At 48.2% G+C, this 17981-nt stretch overlaps 1 protein-coding gene across 5 annotated transcripts in view; it reads left to right on the top strand.

The window, feature by feature from the left end:
- Positions 1-492: 492 nt before the first annotated feature.
- Positions 493-17981, top strand: part of ADGRD2 (adhesion G protein-coupled receptor D2) — a 63660-nt gene continuing 46171 nt past the window's right edge. For all 5 annotated transcript variants that reach the window (XM_081024532.1, XM_081024535.1, XM_081024534.1 and 2 more), the window contains exons 1-8: positions 493-551; positions 2581-2802; positions 4748-5386; positions 6457-6555; positions 7994-8079; positions 9614-9895; positions 12040-12151; positions 14839-14967. In XM_081024532.1, the coding sequence (XP_080880658.1) occupies positions 2610-2802; positions 4748-5386; positions 6457-6555; positions 7994-8079; positions 9614-9895; positions 12040-12151; positions 14839-14967 (1540 nt within the window). In that variant the 5' untranslated portion in view covers positions 493-551; positions 2581-2609. The remainder of the gene's footprint in view (positions 552-2580; positions 2803-4747; positions 5387-6456; positions 6556-7993; positions 8080-9613; positions 9896-12039; positions 12152-14838; positions 14968-17981) is intronic.

Genomic DNA, 17981 nt, shown 5'->3' with positions numbered 1-17981 from the left:
TCAGCACTTTCATTGACCATATTGATGGGGGCTAATCTCCTACCCATCCCCAAATAAGGCAGTGCACTGTAATGGTTAGAGTCTTGTACTATCACCTGGGAGACCAAGGTTTGAATCCCCCTGCTCCGCCATGCAGCTCACTTGGCGACCTTGGGCCAGATCCTGCCTCTCAGTCTAACCTGCCTCTCAGGGTTGTTGTGGAGATGAACTGAGGAGTGTTGGGTAATATGCATTACCTTGAGCTCCTTGGAGGAAAAAGTGGTACAAACATGCAGTAAGTAAGTACCGTAAGTAAGTGAGTGAGTGAAGGACGGAGGGAATTGCCATTGCTACTCACCCATTCCTTTGCCACGCAGATTGCTGGCTGATGACTGAGAGGATGGGGGAAAGTCTCCACCAATGTCTCTTTCGCAAGGGGAAGGGGGTGGTACTGGTCCTACCTGGGAGAGGCCTGCTCCAAAACACAGCAGCTGAGTTTCCTTCACAGGTTGGCCTTCTCCCGAGAAGCACACTGGCGTTTGCCATACCGGCTGAAAACCGCACTGCAAGGGGTGAGTATCCTGATTTGTGCTTCTGTGCGTTTATCTGAAGTTCCTCCCTGGGGCAAGGCAATCTGAGCACAGGGCACCAATTCTGGCCCAACTGCACCACCTGCCAGTTAGTTTCCAGGGCCCAATTCAAAGTGATAGTCTTGACCTGTAGTACCAACTCAGGACCACAATACCTCAAGGGCTGCCTCTCCCCGTATGAACCTTGTGATGGACACCTGAGGCCTTTCTCCAGGTGCCACCTCCATGGGAGCTCTGGAGGGTGGCAACAGGAGAACAGGGCCTTTTTGGTGGTGGCTCACTATAGGTGGAATGCTCTGCCTGGGGAAGCTCACCTGGTGCCTTCATTTCATATCTTTGGTGCCAGACAAAAACACTACCTATGAACATTTAAAATGGGTGGGATGTCTTAATGTATCCCTCACTCTCAGTTTTTATGTAGGTAGGTAGGTATTTTTTTCTGGTAAATCACTTTGAATTGCGATGGCAAAAAAAATGACTAATGCATTTATTTAATTATTTATATATAATATTTGGGTCTGGAATCCCCATTGCCTGTGCACAGCAGGAAAGTAAATAATAATAATGATAATAATGATAATTTATTTATACCCCACCCATCTGGCTGGGCTTCCCCAGCCACTCTGGGCGGCTTCCAACAAAATATTAAAATACAGTAATGCATCAAACATTAAAAGTTTCCCTAAACAGGGCTTCCTTCAGATGTCTTCTAAAAGTCTGGTAGTTGTTTATCTCTTTAAAGGTCAGCACCAACACTTTGAATTGTGCTCAGAAATGTACTGGGGGCCAATGTAGGTCTTTCAAGACCGGTGTTATGGACAGTGCCGTCCATGAGAGGCAAAACCAAGTCCGGGTTTGTATGCCATGTAAAACTCACTTCCAGGTTATTTCTCAGGGGCTACCAAAGGTCCCTTTTCATCCAAGCGGGTCCTTATATTACATTAAGAATTTGGAGTTTGAGTTTTCCTCATCCCTCCTCACCCTTTTTTCCTTTTAATAATAATAATAATAATAATAATACTAAATTATTTATACCCCGCCCTTCCCGGTTCAAAAACTGGGCTCAGGGTGGCTAACAACAAATTTAAAACACTTAATTATAAAAGCAGCATAAAATACAGTATAAAAAACATGATAACAATAAAATTCAAAAATCAAAAATAAATTTAGAGGAAATAAACATTAGATAATCCCCAGGGCTAGCTGGCTGAATTAGTCCTACTTGGGCCAGTGAGGAGGCCAGGGGAGAATTAGCTGTGGGGTCTCAGAACGGGTAATCTTCATAAAAGAGGAGGGGGAGGGAAGAGAAGGGAGATAAAAGATCAGGTTGAATTCAAATTGAAAGCCAGGCGGAATAGCTCTGTCTTACAGGCCCGACGGAAGGAGGTTAAATCCTGAAGGGCCCTAGTCTCCTGGGACAGAGCATTCCACCAGGTCAGAGCCATCACTGAAAAGGCCCTGGCCCTGGTGGAGGATAGTCTGACTTCCTTAGGGCCTGGGACCTCTAAACTATGGTTATTCATGGACCTCTGCAGGGCATACCAGGAGAGGCGGTCCCGTAAATACGAGGGCCCTAAACCACAAAGGGCTTTAAAGGTCAAGACTAGCACCTTGAACCTGACCCTGTACTCCACCGGGAGCCAGTGCAGCTGGAAAAGCACTGGGTGAATATGCTCCCATGGCAGAGACCCCGTGAGGAGCCTCGCTGCAGCATTCTGCACCCGCTGGAGTTTCTGGGACAGCTTCAAGGGCAGGGACTATCTTGTTTTTTTCTTGATTTGTTGGCCACTCTGGAAGTTTTTTCAGCTGAACAGCAGGGTAAAAGCACTTTGGATAAAATGAAAGATAAAATGATGCCAGCCAAGGGACTTCTTGGCAGAGGAAGTTGAACTCACTTCCATCCCAGAATCATAGAATCAGAAGGGACCTGGAGGGTCATTTAGTCCAACCCTCCGCAATGCAGGAGTCACAGCAGCTACTTTATCTTTCCCTCCATGTGGTTCCCCTACAGATCCTGGCTCCGTCCCCCAGATCATTGAGATGCTGGGAGACGTGTATGAATACGTGCCCATCCTCCAGGACTGGTGGCATGCAGACGGGTACTGCCAGCAGCGCTTCGCTCGGTTGCCATCTGAGCTGGTGTCTCTTGGGGAGAAGCTGCAGTCCTACCAAGTCCAGAGCGCAGTCTGGCTGGATGACCGGGAGGTGTTCCTGCAGAAGCCGAAGCAGAGGCGTGAGTAGAGATACGCTGCACTATTGAATCAAATGGCCCACCTGGTCCAGCAAACCGGCTCTCACAGTACCATGTGCACCTAGACGCCTGTGGGAAACCAGGGAGAAGGACATGGGCACCAGAGCTGTCTCCCTCCCCTCCTGTGGTTTCCAAGAACTGGTATTCAGAAGCATGGCTGCCCCCAACTGTGGAGGCCAGAGCACAGCCATACTGGCTAGTAGCCATTGACAGCCCTCTCCTCCTTCTCCTCGTCTTCCTCCTCCTCCTCCTCCTCCTCCTCCTCCTCCTCTTCCTCCTCCTCTTCCTCCTCCTCCTCTTCCTCCTCCTCTTCCTCCTCCTTATCTTCCTCCTCCTCTTCCTCCTCCTCCTCTTCCTCCTCCTCTTCCTCCTCCTCCTCCTCCTCTTCCTCCTCCTCTTCCTCCTCCTCCTCCTCCTCTTCCTCCTCCTCTTCCTCCTCCTCCTCTTCCTCCTCCTTCTCCTTCTCCTCCTTCTCCTCCTCGTCCTCCTCGTCCTCCTCCTTCTCCTCCATCTTCTCCTCCTCCTCCTCCTCCATCTTCTCCTCCTCCTTCTCCTCCTCCACCATCTTCTCCTCCTCTTCCTCCTCCTCTTCCTCCTCCTCCTCTTCCTTCTCCTCCTCGTCCCCCTCCTCCTCCTCCTCCTCCTCTTCCTCCTCCTCGTCCTCCTCGTCCTCCTTCTCCTCCTCCTCCACCATCTTCTCCTCCTCTTCCTCCTCCTCCTCCAGGAATTGGTCCAATCCTCTTTTAAAGTCATCCGTGTTGGTGGCCATCAGAGTCCCATAGCTTAACTCTCTACGCTGCAAGAAGAAGGGCTTTCCTTTTATCTGTCCTGAATCTTCCATCATTCAGCTCCACTGGATGACCACAAGTTCCAGTGTGATGAGAAGAGAATTTTTTCTCTCTCTCCACTTTCTCCTGGCCATGCATAATTTTATATAAAAAAAATAATCCTATGATGTAACCTGTTATGTGCTGAAGTTCTCACCCTGGGCCAGTAGGGGGATACTGTAGATAGTTATGCAAATGAAGGATCGAAAGTGACGTTCAGTGATTGGATAGTTTTAGAAAGTTGTTACAGTTACGTTGTACTGGAGCTCTATATAAGCAGGCTGACTGAGCTCTTCAGTTCAGTTCTGTCCTGGCCTGTGAATAAACAAGAGCTGTTTGAAGAATCGCTGTGTCGTCTGATATGTTCACCCACAACTTAACATAACCCTTCCTTGCTTTTTCTCTCAAACTAAGAAGTCCCAAATACAGCAACCTTTATTCATACAGAAATCGCTCCGTCCTGTAGAGCGTTTGGGTTGCCCTTTTCTGAACTTTCCCCAACTCTACAACATGCTTTTTGATGTGAGGCAACCAGAACTGTTTTAAATGTTGGGTCATCATCATCATCATCATCATCATTTTTAATTTGTATACGGTCTTTCTCTCTTACAATACTCGAGGCGGTTTACAAGCTGAAGAAACAAAAAATGTACATCTTATAACAATCTAATGCAATACAAAAATGTGATGATAAAACAAAACTTTAAAATAGGCCACCTGCATCAAAAAAGTAACATTCAACAATCATTAGAATTGTATTAAATAATAATATCAACATATAAAAGTTAAACAGAAATCCACTCAACAGTTGCAATAAATAATATCTAAACTATAATAAATAAAACAGCGGCAAGCCACAGTACATAAAACAATACCATACACATTGAGAAGCAGAGACTAGAGGGTAGAGCAAGGCAGGTGGAAGGAGACCTTGCCTGATGGAGTCTCTCCCCTCACAGTTCTTCCTTCAGGACCAGCTCCCTTATGAGGACTCCTAGGGTTGGAGGGTGGGGCAAGGCAGGTGGAAGGAGGCCTTGCCTGATGGAATCTCTCTCCTCACAGTCCTTGGTCACATCCCCATCTCTCTCCCCCACCCCCAGGAAACATCTCTGCACCAATCCTGGTCTTCAAGAACAAAACGGACACCAAGTTTGTGAAGGTCTTAGCTGACTTCCCAGAGATGCCCGCCGTGAGTGCCTGCGCCCACGTCCAGTGGGACCCTGAGGCTGTGGAGATCTCCACTGTCTTCTCCTACGCGGTCCCGGCTTTCATCAACGAGTTCCAGTTGCGTGGCTTCGTCGACGAGGATGGCTTCGTCCGGTTTGCCATCATCCTCCATGGGCACCACTCCCCGTACCTGCCCGTTTTTCGCGCCGATGGGCAGTGGCACCACTTCTGTGTCACATGGCAGCATCAGAATGGGGCATGGGCCATCCACGCTGACGGGAAGGAGAAGGCCTCAGCCACCAGGCTTTCAGCCTCCCATGCCGTGGATGGCCACGGGATGTTCATTATTGGGCAAGACCAGGATTCCCTGGGTGGGGCCTTCAAGGAGAAAGAGTCCTTCAGTGGGAACCTCACTGGTTTGCATGTTTGGCGGAGAGTCCTCAGCAGGGAGCAGATTGAGAAAGTGCGCTCCTGCATCCCTGTTCAAGAGAGCCTCGTGTTTGCCTGGAGCAGCGACATCCTCGAGGTGGAAGCGAGCATCCAGCAGGCCACAGTGCAGCTCACCTGCCCAGGTAAAGCGCTCTCGGGTTGTGACTGCACCAGCCGTCTGAATCTGGTCTTTGATGAGCTGGTTGATTTGCATGTCCCTGTTTTCAGTTGGTGTGGCTGGTTATTTGCCTATATTGGATGGGAGCGGGAGAGGAAGCTGCCCCAGGACAGGGGTGGGGATCCCTGTGGCCTGCAGACCGTGGCCAGTGATGATGGGAGTTGTAGTCCCAACAGGAGGACCACCGGTACTCCTTCCTGGTTTAGGAGGCATCTTGGGCTGGAAGGGCTTTGAACTCTCTTGGGTCTCCATTGCAAAATGGGCTTGTTGAGATAGGTAGGTAGATACCTGCCGGGGTCTTTTGAAGATGTCCATGGCAATCAGGTTGTGTGACTTGGCTACCTGCAAGTACACAAATGGCAGAGTATATTTCGAATAAACTGTGTGGATCAGGAGCAGATGGTGGGGAGGGGCGATGGCTGCGACTGGACCTCCTGACGACTGAGTCAACGGCACTTACCTGGAGGCAGTGGGGGAGGGGAGGCATGGAGATGGAGCAAAGGCATCAACAGGAGAGCTGGGTGGAAGTAAGATGCTTTATAAAGACCTAGTGGCTGTGAGTGCCTGGGAGTTTTTAGGGAATAAAAAACCCGCAATTTTAAAACTAAAAATAGCGTGATTTGTGATTCTGGACCCATGACACCAAAATTGGGTAAACTTGTGCCAAAGTCGCATTTTGGTCTGATGTCTTGATTCAAAGCGGCACCTAGAACCCAAGATGTTGGCAACTCCGCCCTCAGGAAACCCCCTGCCGAATTTGGTGACAATGCTTCGAGGGGTGTCCCAACCTATAGAAAACAAGCAAACAAACAATTTCCCAAAACAACTAGTAGACATGGGGTGTTGCTCTCGTTCTAGCCCAATGGTTGCCATTAATTTGATTTTGAATTGATTTTGGAATGAATTGGTTTTAGAATTCTGTGTTACTTTTATTGCTGTTAGCCGCTCTGAGCCCGGCTTCGGCTGGGGAGGGTGGGATATAAATAAATTATTATTATTATTATTATTATTATTATTATTATTATTCTCTCCCAGGGCCTGTGGAGGAATGCCGAATGTTTCAGGTCGCCCAGGGAAGCCTGGCTTCTGCCCCCTGCCTGCAGCTTCTGCCTTTTGTCTGCCATTACAAAAAAGGTATGGTGGTTCTGACTATCCTTATCTCCAGACTCAAACTGTGGCCCACGCTCCCCATTCCTTTGTGCCAGCAATCGGTGGACCGGAGGGAGGTGGGTGGAGCAACAGGTGTGACTCTTACTTTGGTCAGTATGGTCCCATCTGCACAGTGCATTAAAAGCACCCCCCCCAAAAAAAAATAAGAATAATGGGAACTGTAGTCCACTGAGAATTCTGAGAGTTGTTAAGAGCCCCCGTATTCCTCTCACAAAGCTACAATTACCAGAGTGGTTCACCCCCTCTTCCTGTTAATTAAAACACAAGCCACTTTTTATTAATGGGAATGTTTATTTGATCATGATAATGGAATATTTATCTATTTAAACGTTCATATTCCTCAGTCTCAAAGTGCCACAAGGCTGGGAGCCAGGGATCAAATTCCACTTCCCCCGGAAGAGAGTTCCAAGGTTTTGGAGCCAGCACTGGGAAGGCCCTGTCATGCCTTGTTCAGCAAGGAAACTGCGCCTCTGAAGCAGGTCTTCATCACTGGGTTGCTTTCCAGGGGAGAAGGAGTCCTTTTGGTATCTCCAGCTGTTGGCTCAGCCTGGATTTGTGGTCAGAGTGTGAGACTGGGGCCTTGAGAGACACCGGTTCAACTCCCCCCTTGACCACAAAGTGCTCTGGGTGACTTTGGGCCAGTTGCTCTCTTTTGACCTTGTCTACCTTGCAAGGCTGTGGAAAGAATTATTATTATTATTATTATTATTATTATTAAAATTTATATGCCATCCTGCATCTGAAGGGCAGTTTACAACATGAAAACACAAATTACATAGCATAATAGCAAAACAACAACACCCCTCCCCCGCTATCACACTTAAAAGGTCGTAGATGGCTTAATCAGCCAAAGCCCTGGTGGAAGAGGAATGTTTTTGCCTCGCTCCATGAAATGGGCAAGGTACTAACTTTGTAAACCACCTTCCACAACCTGTCCGGAGTTCAGCCTACACTCGAGTAGGACCCTGGTAGAGACACATGCCTGACTAGCATGTTCTCTCCCTCCTGGTCAATCGTTTGGGAGCTTCAAAAGCTTTCTTCAGCCCGAACATCACAGCGACCGATGCCAAGCGACACCGGCAGACTTAGGGATCCGCGGAATTTGCGCAGCTTGCGTGACAGACCTTAGCAACTCAGCATTTTGGCTAATCGGCTTTATTTACATATCAACACACACACGGAGCACTGCAACATGGCTCTCTCTCTCTCGAGCATCAGACAGCAAAGAGAAAAAGAACAAAGGACAATAGTCCCACTTCACGGAACACAGGAACACAAACATCCTGTCGCCGTCACTTCCCACTCTGTGGAGTCAAAACATAGACAACAATCCCATGACTGCAATCAGGGAGCTGGAATTCTAACACAACCTTCCATTGCATGTCTGTTGTTTCCCCCTCAGATCTTTATTTGCAGTTGAGGAAAACACAGTCGAAACCTGTCCCACAGCTCATAGCTCAGGTTAATGCGCGAGCGAATGCGACAGTGGTGAGTAAAGCATTGGCCTCATCCCAGACGCCTGAGGGCTTCCACCTGCGGCCCAGCGTCACTGTGTTGCTGGCCAGGCCTCATGGGCGCTGGAGCCTTTTCTCAGCCGTTTTCTCCTTACAAAACTAGCGTAATTTGTTGATTACAGTGGCTCTTCAAGTAGTTCGTATATTTCTTCCAATCTTCTGTAAATCTCTGGTCCTGCAGGTTTCGAATCCTTCCTGTCATTTTGTCCAATTCCGTGTAGTCCATTAATTTCGTCTGCCATTCTTCTTTTGTCAGAATTTCTTCTTGCTTCCATTTCTGGGCTAACAATACTCTTGCCACTGTTGTTGCATATAAGAACAATTTAACATCTTGTCTATTAATATCCTCACCTATAATACCAAGTAAAAATGCTTCTGGTTTTTTTAAGAATGTATATTTCAACATCTTTTTCATCTCATTATATATCATTTCCCAGAAGTTTTTTACTTTCTTACATTCCCACCTTCAGGATGATTTCTGGTAGGGGCCATTCGTAGCTCTACCTGGAGATGTCGATAGGGGGTGGGACTGAATCTGGAACCTTCCTCACCCAAAGCCAGGGCTCTTTCACTGAGCCACAGCTCTGGGAACACGTGAGTCTGGTTGTGGGGCACAGGCATCTATTGGCGCATCTTCTCATCTCACCTCTCCACACTGCACCTCTTTCCTCCCACCCCCTGGATTTGTTGCTTCCCCACACACTTTCCCCTAAAGTGCCTTCAGCTTGTGTGCTACTCCCAACCCAAAGTCCCCATATAACAGATTTTGGACACACTGCTACTAAAAAATACTTCAAAAACGGCTTTGTGCAGACAGGGCCGTCTTACCCATAGGTGCTAGGATGTGGGGCACCTGGGCGCTGGGCTCTCAGGGGCACTAAGCTGGGAGTCCTGGGGCCCGAGAGTTGAGTCCAGGGAAGAACCCGCCCGTCAGTTGGAGCGACGCCGTGGGCTCTTCTGCCGCAGGCGGCTTTGTTCCGTGAGTGTGGGGCGACTGAGCCAGCGAGATGCTGAGGTGGCTGGCCAGCTCTGCCCTCCTGCGCGCCTGGGACTGGGCAACCTGGGGGGCGGACACCAGGTGGATCTTTGCACCCTGGCACCGCATATGCTTAAGACAGACCTGTGTGCAGATCACACACATCTTAGTGGATTTTTCCAAAAGGGGAGGCACACACAAACCCCTTCACCCACCCTGCCCCCATTTACCGTATTTTTCGCTCTATAAGACGCACCAGACCACAAGACGCACCTAGTTTTTGGAGGAGGAAAACAAGGAAAAAAAATATTCTGAATCTCAGAAGCCAGAACAGCAAGAGGGATCACTGCGCAGTGAAAGCAGCAATCCCTCTTGCTGTTCTGGCTTCTGTGATAGCTGCACAGCCTGCATTCGCTCCATAAGACGCACACACATTTCCCCTTACTTTTTAGGAGGGAAAAAGTGAGTCTTATAGAGCAAAAAATATGGTAGTCCCCCTTCTCTAACCTGGGGGTCTTGTTTCTGGCTACAGATTCCCGAGAGTGTCTTCCAGTCAGAAGCCCGAGGCGTGGACGTTTCAGTAGCCGCTGGTTACCTAGGGGTGGTGGAGACGGTCCTGATGGACGCGGAGCCTCCATCTCTGGAGGCAGCTGCTCTTCTGGGCATCTTGCAGCTGCTGAAGGAGGTCTCAGACTTAGATGCCAATGAGCCGCAGGAACTGGCAACGCTGGAGCAGCTGGGGCAGCACTACGTGGCAGTTGCCGGAGCAATCCTAGAGGAGCAGAACGCTGAGGAGTGGTCCGAAATAAAGCCGGTAAAATCATGGCTTCCTAGAAGTAAGGGGGGGCGGGTCTGGTGAGCCCCAATATTTGAGGCAGGAAATCCAGAAAGCTGAAGCAGCCCTGATAGTCCACCATCCCTTTCCGTCCTTGAGAGTATGTGGTCAGACCAGGACCCACGGGAGACCCTAGGGCCATGAAGGTGACAGAGGTGACCTTGGAAGGCAATGCAGGCCTCTTAGTAATGTTGATGGCATTTTACCATTGTACTGTGGAGAGTGTATTAACTTATGGTCTGTGTGTGTGGTTTGGGAGCTGCATGGTCAGGGGAAAAACAGTGCTGTCCAGGGTTGTAAAGACTGCAGGGAGAATAATTGGGTGCCCTCTTCCCACCTTGGATCAAATCTATGCTTCCAGGTGTCATAAGAAAGCTGCAGAGATAGCGCAGGATTGTGCACACCCTGGAAATGATCTCTTTCAGCTTCTGCCTTCTGGGTTATAAAGACCAGGACTAGCCGCCTGAGAAACAGTTTCTACCCAAATGCAATTCTGGTTTTATACGCAGTATAAGGAGTCTTGATAGGAGTATATTGTATTTTAAAATGGGGTTTCAGAGTTTTTAGGGGTTTTTGAATGTCTTATGTAGATTTTTCAATTTCATTGTTCTGTATGGGACAATGACAATAAAGATAATGTATCGTATCGTAGTCCCACTGACCTCACAGGGCAGTTGTTGGGGGGGTTAAACACGGAGGGGATACCTGGAGCAACTTAGAGGGTTTTTTGGGGGGTGGGGGAAGGTGGGATAGAAACACAATAAATAAACAAACACTAGATGGCTGTCCGGCCTCTGCTGGAAGATTTTCAGGAAGGTAGAAATATTTGTTGTTGTTTAGTCATTTAGTCGTGTCCAACTCTTTGTGACCCCATGGACCAGAGCACGCCAGAGCACGCCAGGCACAGGTAGAAACAGATAAAGAAATAAATATCCCTGGGTACACACCTTAATTAAATGAGTTGCATCACACCTATGCTCGCTGCAGTTAGGCTTCTGGCAAAAATCTAAGTTGTCAATCCCACTGTCTGCTGTGGCAGAATTTTACACAACTAAATATGTACTTTATTACATGATTTACTACATTATTTCACAACATCCATTTCAATGCAAAGGAAACGCAATTTAGTTTGGAAGGGCAGTTCATAGAATCAAAGTACTGCAGAGTTGGAAGGGATCCTCAGGGTCATCTAGTCCAACCCCCACAATGGAGGAATCCCAATTGGTTTCATATCATTGGCAGGCTGAACACAACAAAGGCGAATACCAATCATGTTCATTGACTTCATTATCTGATGCCTCGTACCACCCCCTCTGTGTGACTGGCTCCATTCTAAAACCCTCCCTGCTATCAAGAAGCTTCCCTAATCTTTGACCGAAATCTACCCTCCAGTAGCTTAAGCAGCAGAGAAGTCATAGAATCATAGAACCCTTGGATTGTACAGTTGGAAGGGACCCCAGGGGCCATTTAGTTCCAACCCCCTACAATGCATTAAGCAGCCTTTGCTCTCTTCCATGGGGCAGCCCCTCAGAGACTGGAAGAGTGCAATAATAATAATAATAATAATAATAATAATAATAAGGCAGCCCATCTTTGTTGGAAGCTGCCCAGAGTGGCTGGGGTACAAATAATAATAATAATAATAATAATAATAATTTATTTGCTTCCAACAAAATATTAAAATACAGTAATGCATCAAACATTAAAAGCTTCCCTAAACAGGGCTGCCTTCAGATGTCTTCTAAAAGTCTGGTAGTTGTTCTTCTCTTTGACATCTGGTGGGAGGGCGTTCCACAGGGCGGGTACCACTACTGAGAAGGCCCTCTGCCTGGTTCCCTGTAACTTGGCTTCTCGCAGTGAGGGAACTGCCAGAAGGCCCTCGGAGCTGGACCTCAATGTCCGGGCAGAATGATGGAGGTGGAGATGCTCCTTCAGGTATACTGGGCCAAGGCCGTTTAGGGCTTTAAAGGTCAACACCAGCACTTTGAATTGTGCTCGGAAAAGTACTGGGAGCCAGTGTAGGTCTTGCGTTCCCTGCGGGAGGAGGGCCAGGGAAGCCCATGGGCAAAGTTGGTTGTTGATGATGATGATAAGGTTTGGGCAGCTGCTCCTGTGCTCCTCAGATCCTTGATGGACCCATGACAGTTGTGGAAAACATGGACAAGATGGTTTCCAGCCTCCATCAGCTCCTGAGTGCAGAGAGGCCCAAAGTCACCATCCGGAGTAAGAACGTTGGTGAGTAGCAGCAAGGTTCTGAGGTGCGAGGGGGAGGGGGAGGAAGAGCCTGGGGAATTGTCAAAGCAAATGTGATGCCTGAAATTCAGTAGGAAAGGAATTGAAAATAAAACTGTGAATATCCTAATGCTGTTGCTCAAATCTGTGGTGCATCCCCCACAGTACTGTGTAGAGTAAAGGTAAAGGTAAAAGGTAAAGGGACCCCTGACCATTAGGTCCAGTCGTGGCCGACTCTGGGGTTGCCGTACTCATCTCGCTTTACTGGCTGAGGGAGCCGGTGTACAGCTTCCGGGTCATGTGGCCAGCAGGACTAAGCCACTTCTGGCGAACCAGAGGCCACTGTGTTGGGGGCCCCCAAAAAATTTAAAGGGGAATAAAAACCTGGATGTACATTTCCAAAATATGAGATAAAAAACAAGTAAAATAAAACCTACATACAGTTAGAGCTTAATAATTATTTCACTATTAATATACTTCTTCTTAATTGTATTTCACTATTAATATACTTTTTATTAATTGTATTTCAATTCAACCATTACTTTGATAAAATACATATTTTGTTATGTGCAAATGGCTTGAGATACCTATTAGGTCCATAAATTACCATATAGCATATATTCAACACAAAAAAGCAGCAACAATTTGTTGTTGACAAAGGACAGCTGGACATATCAAGGGCCCCATTACCTTCAGGAGCTGAGGGCCTCACCAAACCTAAATCTTACATGAAGGCATGTAAGTCACATTTCCCTATTGCTGCAGGAATGAGGGAGCTTTTTCAGCCCGGGGGCCAACATTCCTTCTGGTTAGCCTTCTGAGGGCCACATGACAGTAGCGTAGGTGGAGCAACTACTATAAATAATTGCCTTTGTGCGGTAGGTTAGTTCCTGCACACTCTCACACACACTGCTCTGGTGCTCGGATCCTGCTCGAGTGTTCCTCACTGGGGCATCTGATTGGTCGCTGTGGGAACAGGGCTAGATGGACCACTGGCCAGGGGGTGCCAACTTGAATAAAATATTGTGGGGCGCCAGGTAAGCCCCACCTTGCATAACTGATCACATGATGCAGTGTGCACACACCATTTGAATGGGAATGTCCATCCACTTTGTGGAGGCCTGGCCCCTCAAATATTTTATTGTGGGGGCCGAAGCCCCCATGGCCCCTAGGAGTAGGCCCCTGTGCCTTTGGCCTGACCCAGCAGCCAAAGAACAGCTCTTCTCAGCCTCTTCTCATGCAGGCTGCGATTTCTTAAGAGTCAAGATTTCAGGCTATTGTAACAGGCCATTTTCAGCCTGCAGGTTAGAGCTGGGTGACAGCAATGATCTGCAGCCACAAATGGCCTCCTATTTAACACCCTCTTAAGTGTTTTAGACTACAAGTCCCATCAGCTCCAGCCAGCATGGCCAATGGGAGTTGTAGTCCAACAACGTTTTGGAGATCAGCCAGGATGGTGACGTTTGACGCAGGTGCCACAAGAGGGCGCCATGTGGAAGAGGAGATACTGAGTTCTTTGGTTTTGCAATTTATCTTGAGCTATGATAAGAAAATGACACTGATTGCAGATAAAAAAATGCGCAGATCATATTCAAGGGCACAGTGCATAACTTGCTTATCTTCACAAAAAGAGGAAAGTTTTTCCTCCGCAAGCGAGCATTTTTCTGAGGCTAAGTCACAGCAGGAACATATTTTTGCCCCAATTATTTATCAAGTGGATGGGGGGGTGGTCAGTGGGAAGAAGAGATCTCGAGTACAAAGCAAGGCTACTTTGCAAGAGCAGACCTACCAAGTGAAATATTGAGCAGAATTCTGTCCCCCCCCCCCCACTGTTAGACTAACAATGCAGGAATTGGAAAAAAAAACTTATGTCATCTGGTACTACTTAATTTCTAAATTTGTTATGGGGCTAAGCGTTATTGGGCCCACACATGTAGACACATTGTCCCTGCTCATAGATGTGCAGAGATGTTTTTAAGTGAGAAAGGAGTGGCACTCTTGTGTGGCGAAGGGGTTGTATTCAGGAGAGCCTCTCACCTCCCCTTCCTTGCTGCAACTGCTGCCACCTGAGTCTTACTTGACGGTTAGATATATGCTCTTAAAAAGGTAAAGGACCATTAGGTCCAGTCGTGACCGACTCTGGGGTTGTGGCGCTCATCTCGCTTTATTGGCCGAGGGAGCCGGCATACAGCTTCCGGGTCATGTGGCCAGCATGACTAAGCCGCTTCTGGCGAACCAGAGCAGCGCACGGAAATGCCGTTTACCTTCCCGCCAGAGTGGTACCTATTTATCTACTTGCACTTTGACGTGCTTCCAAACTGCTAGGTTGGCAGGAGCAGGGACCGAGCAACGGGAGCTCACCCCATCACGGGAATTCAAACCGCTGACCTTCTGATTGGCAAGTCCTAGGCTCTGTGGCTGAACCCACAGCGCCACCCGCGTCCCTAATATAGGCTCCACTTTTTCTGGGTCCAAATGCCCGTGGAATTCCTTTGAGGGGAAATGGCTTCCACATCCGCTTTCCTATCACACTCTCTTCTCCTGCATTTCCACTTGTGATCTTTCCTTTCTCATGAGCTTTGAAGGTGAGCCTCTCCAACTGTCTTTTAAATGGGTGGTCTCTTTGGCTGCTGAACAGGTCAGACCCAGTATCTTCTAAGATGACACTACCTTGACCCTTTGCTCCCCAGGAGTAGAAGTGCGACGTGTGTCTCTCGACCGAGCAACAGCTGATGGCGCTGCGTACATGATGCTGAACCAAGATGCTCCAGACCAGATCGAAGTCCCAAGGGAAGAAGTGGAGAGGCTGAGAGTGAGAGGTGGAGAGGGGATTTATTTATTTTTAATGTATTGCATTCATATGCCACTTGTCTGGATTCTCCCCCTCCTCATTTGGTCCCTGTGAGGGAGGTCAAGCTGAGAGGCAGTGACTGGCCCCCAATGTCACCCCGGGGGGCTTCCTGGCTGAGTGGGAATTCGAACCCTGGTCTCTTCCAGGTCCTGGGCCAACACTCTGACCCCTGCACCCAACGTCGACAACTTAAGGCCCATGGGCCAGAAGCGGCCCACGAAGGCAGTTTAACCGGCCCCCAAAGCAACCCCAAACCAACCGATGTTGTAAATTACTATGTTAATGTTAAAATGAAAAGAAAGAAAGATGTAAATTGACTAAGTAAATTTTATGTGAAAAAAGTTTTGGAAAACCGCTACAATGGAGTATATGGAAACTCAGCTAGGGGGATTCAAGGAAGTCATTCAACAATGTTAACAAAAGTGGAATTATTATAAGTTGGTTTGTTTGTTTGCGCATGCCCAGACGCGGGAAATCGCTTCTGCGCATGTCCGCAGTGCCAGAAATGGCTTCTGTGCAGGTGTGATTTTCAGCATCTGGGCATGCGCAGAAGCATTTTGCAGCACCACAGACATGCGCAGACGGAATTTCTGGCAGGGTTAGGGATAGGGTTAGTTTTAAGGTTAGGGTTAGGGTTAGGGTTAGGGTTAGTTTTAAGGTTAGGGTTAGGGATAGGGTTAGGGATAGCGTTAGGGTTAGGGGTAGGGGTAGGGTTAGTGCTAGGGTTAGGGTTAGGGTTATGTTTATGTTTAGGGTTAGGGTTAGTGGTAGGGGTAGGGGTAGGGTTAGGGTTAGGGTTAGGGTTAGGGTTAGGGTTAGGGTTAGGGGTTAGGGGTAGGGTTACATTTAGGGTTAGGGTTAAGGTTAGGGTTAGGGTTACAGTGGTGCCCCGCAAGACGAATGCCTCGGAAGACGAAAAACTCGCAAAACGAAAGGGTTAGGGTTAGGGTTAGGATTAGGATTAGGGTTAGGGATAGGGATAGGGATAGGGATAGGGATAGGGATAGGGTTAGGGTTAGACTTAGACTTAGGCTTAGGCTTATGTTTAAGGTTAGGGTTTGGGTTAGGGGTTAGGGGTTAGGGGTAGGGTTACTTTTAGGGTTAGGGTTAAGGTTAGGGTTAGGGTTACAGTGGTTAGGGTTACAGTGGTTAGGGTTAGGATTAGGGATAGGGATAGGGATAGGGATAGGGATAGGCTTAGGCTTAGTCTTAGTCTTAGGCTTAGCCTTAGGTTTAGGCTTAGGTTTAGGCTTAGGGTTAGGGGTTAGGGGTAGGGTTACTTTTAGGGTTAGGGTTAAGGTTAGGGTTAGGGTTACAGTGGTACCCCGCAAGATGAATGCCTCGGAAGACGAAAAACTCGCAAAACGAAAGGGTTAGGGATAGGGATAGGGATAGGCTTAGGCTTAGGCTTAGGTTTAGGCTTAGGGTTAGCCTTAGGCTTAGGCTTAGCCTTAGGCTTAGCCTTAGGCTTAGGGTTAGGGGTTAGGGGTTAGGGGTTAGGGTTAGGGTTACAGTGGTGCCCCGCAAGACGAATGCCTCGGAAGACGAAAAACTCGCAAAACGAAAGGGTTAGGGTTAGGGTTAGGGATAGGGATAGGGATAGGGATAGGGATAGGGATAGGGATAGGGTTAGACTTAGGCTTAGGCTTAGGGTTAGGGTTAGGCTTAGGCTTAGCCTTAGGCTTAGGCTTAGGTTTAGGCTTAGGGTTAGGGGTTAGGGGTAGGGTTACTTTTAGGGTTAGGGTTAGGGTTAGGGTTACAGTGGTGCCCCGCAAGACGAATGCCTCGGAAGACGAAAAACTCGCAAAACGAAAGGGTTAGGGTTAGGGTTAGGGTTAGGGTTAGGATTAGGGATAGGGATAGGGATAGAGTTAGGGTTAGGGATAGAGTTAGGGTTAGGGATAGTGTTAGGGTTAGTGTTTGGGTTAGGGTTAGGGTTAGGGATAGGAATAGGGATAGGGATAGAGTTAGGGTTAGGGATAGTGTTAGGGTTAGGGATCGGGATAGGGATAGGGATAGGGTTAGTTTTAGGGTTAGGGTTAGGGTTAGGGATAGGGATAGGGATAAGGATAGGGTTAGGGTTAGGGATAGGGTTAGGTTTAGGGTTAGGTTTAGGGTTAGGGTTAGGGTTAGTTTTAGGGTTAGGGTTAGGGATAGGGTTAGAGATAGGGATAGGGTTAGGGATAGGGTTAGGGTTAGGGTTAGGGATAGGGTTAGGGATAGGGTTAGGGATAGGGATAGGGATAGGGATAGGGTTAGGGATAGGGATAGGGATAGGGATAGGGTTAGGGTTAGGGTTAGTTTTAGGGTTAGGGTTAGGGATAGGGATAGGGTTAGGGATAGGGATAGGGATAGGGTTAGGGTTAGGGTTAGGGATAGGGTTACGGTTAGGGTTAGGGATAGGGATAGGGTTAGGGTTAGGGTTAGGGATAGGGATAGGGATAGGGATAGGGTTAGGGTTAGGGTTAGGCTTAGGCTTAGGGTTAGGCTTAGGCTTAGGCTTAGGCTTAGCCTTAGCCTTAGGCTTAGGCTTAGGTTTAGGCTTAGGGTTAGGGTTAGGGGTTAGGGGTAGGGTTACTTTTAGGGTTAGGGTTAGGGTTAGGGTTACAGTGGTGCCCCGCAAGACGAATGCCTCGGAAGACGAAAAACTCGCAAAACGAAAGGGTTAGGGTTAGGATAGGGATAGGGATAGGGATAGGGATAGGGATAGGGATAGGGATAGGGATAGGGTTAGTTTTAGGGTTAGGGTTAGGGTTAGGGTTAGGGTTAGGGTTAGGGTTAGGGTTAGGGTTGGGGATAGGGTTAGGGATAGAGTTAGGGTTAGGGATAGAGTTAGGGCTGGGTTAGGGTTAGGGTTCGGGATAGGGATAGGGATAGGGATAGGGATAGGGATAGGGATAGGGATAAGGATAGGGTTAGTTTTAGGGTTAGGGTTAGGGTTAGGGTTAGGTATAGGGTTAGGGATAGGGATAGGGTTTGGGT

The sequence above is a fragment of the Podarcis pityusensis genome (assembly GCF_964106645.2).
Source record: "Podarcis pityusensis genome assembly, contig: HAP1_SCAFFOLD_188, whole genome shotgun sequence".
NCBI lineage: Eukaryota > Metazoa > Chordata > Lepidosauria > Squamata > Lacertidae > Podarcis > Podarcis pityusensis.
This window is presented reverse-complemented; position numbering and strand designations above follow the sequence as displayed.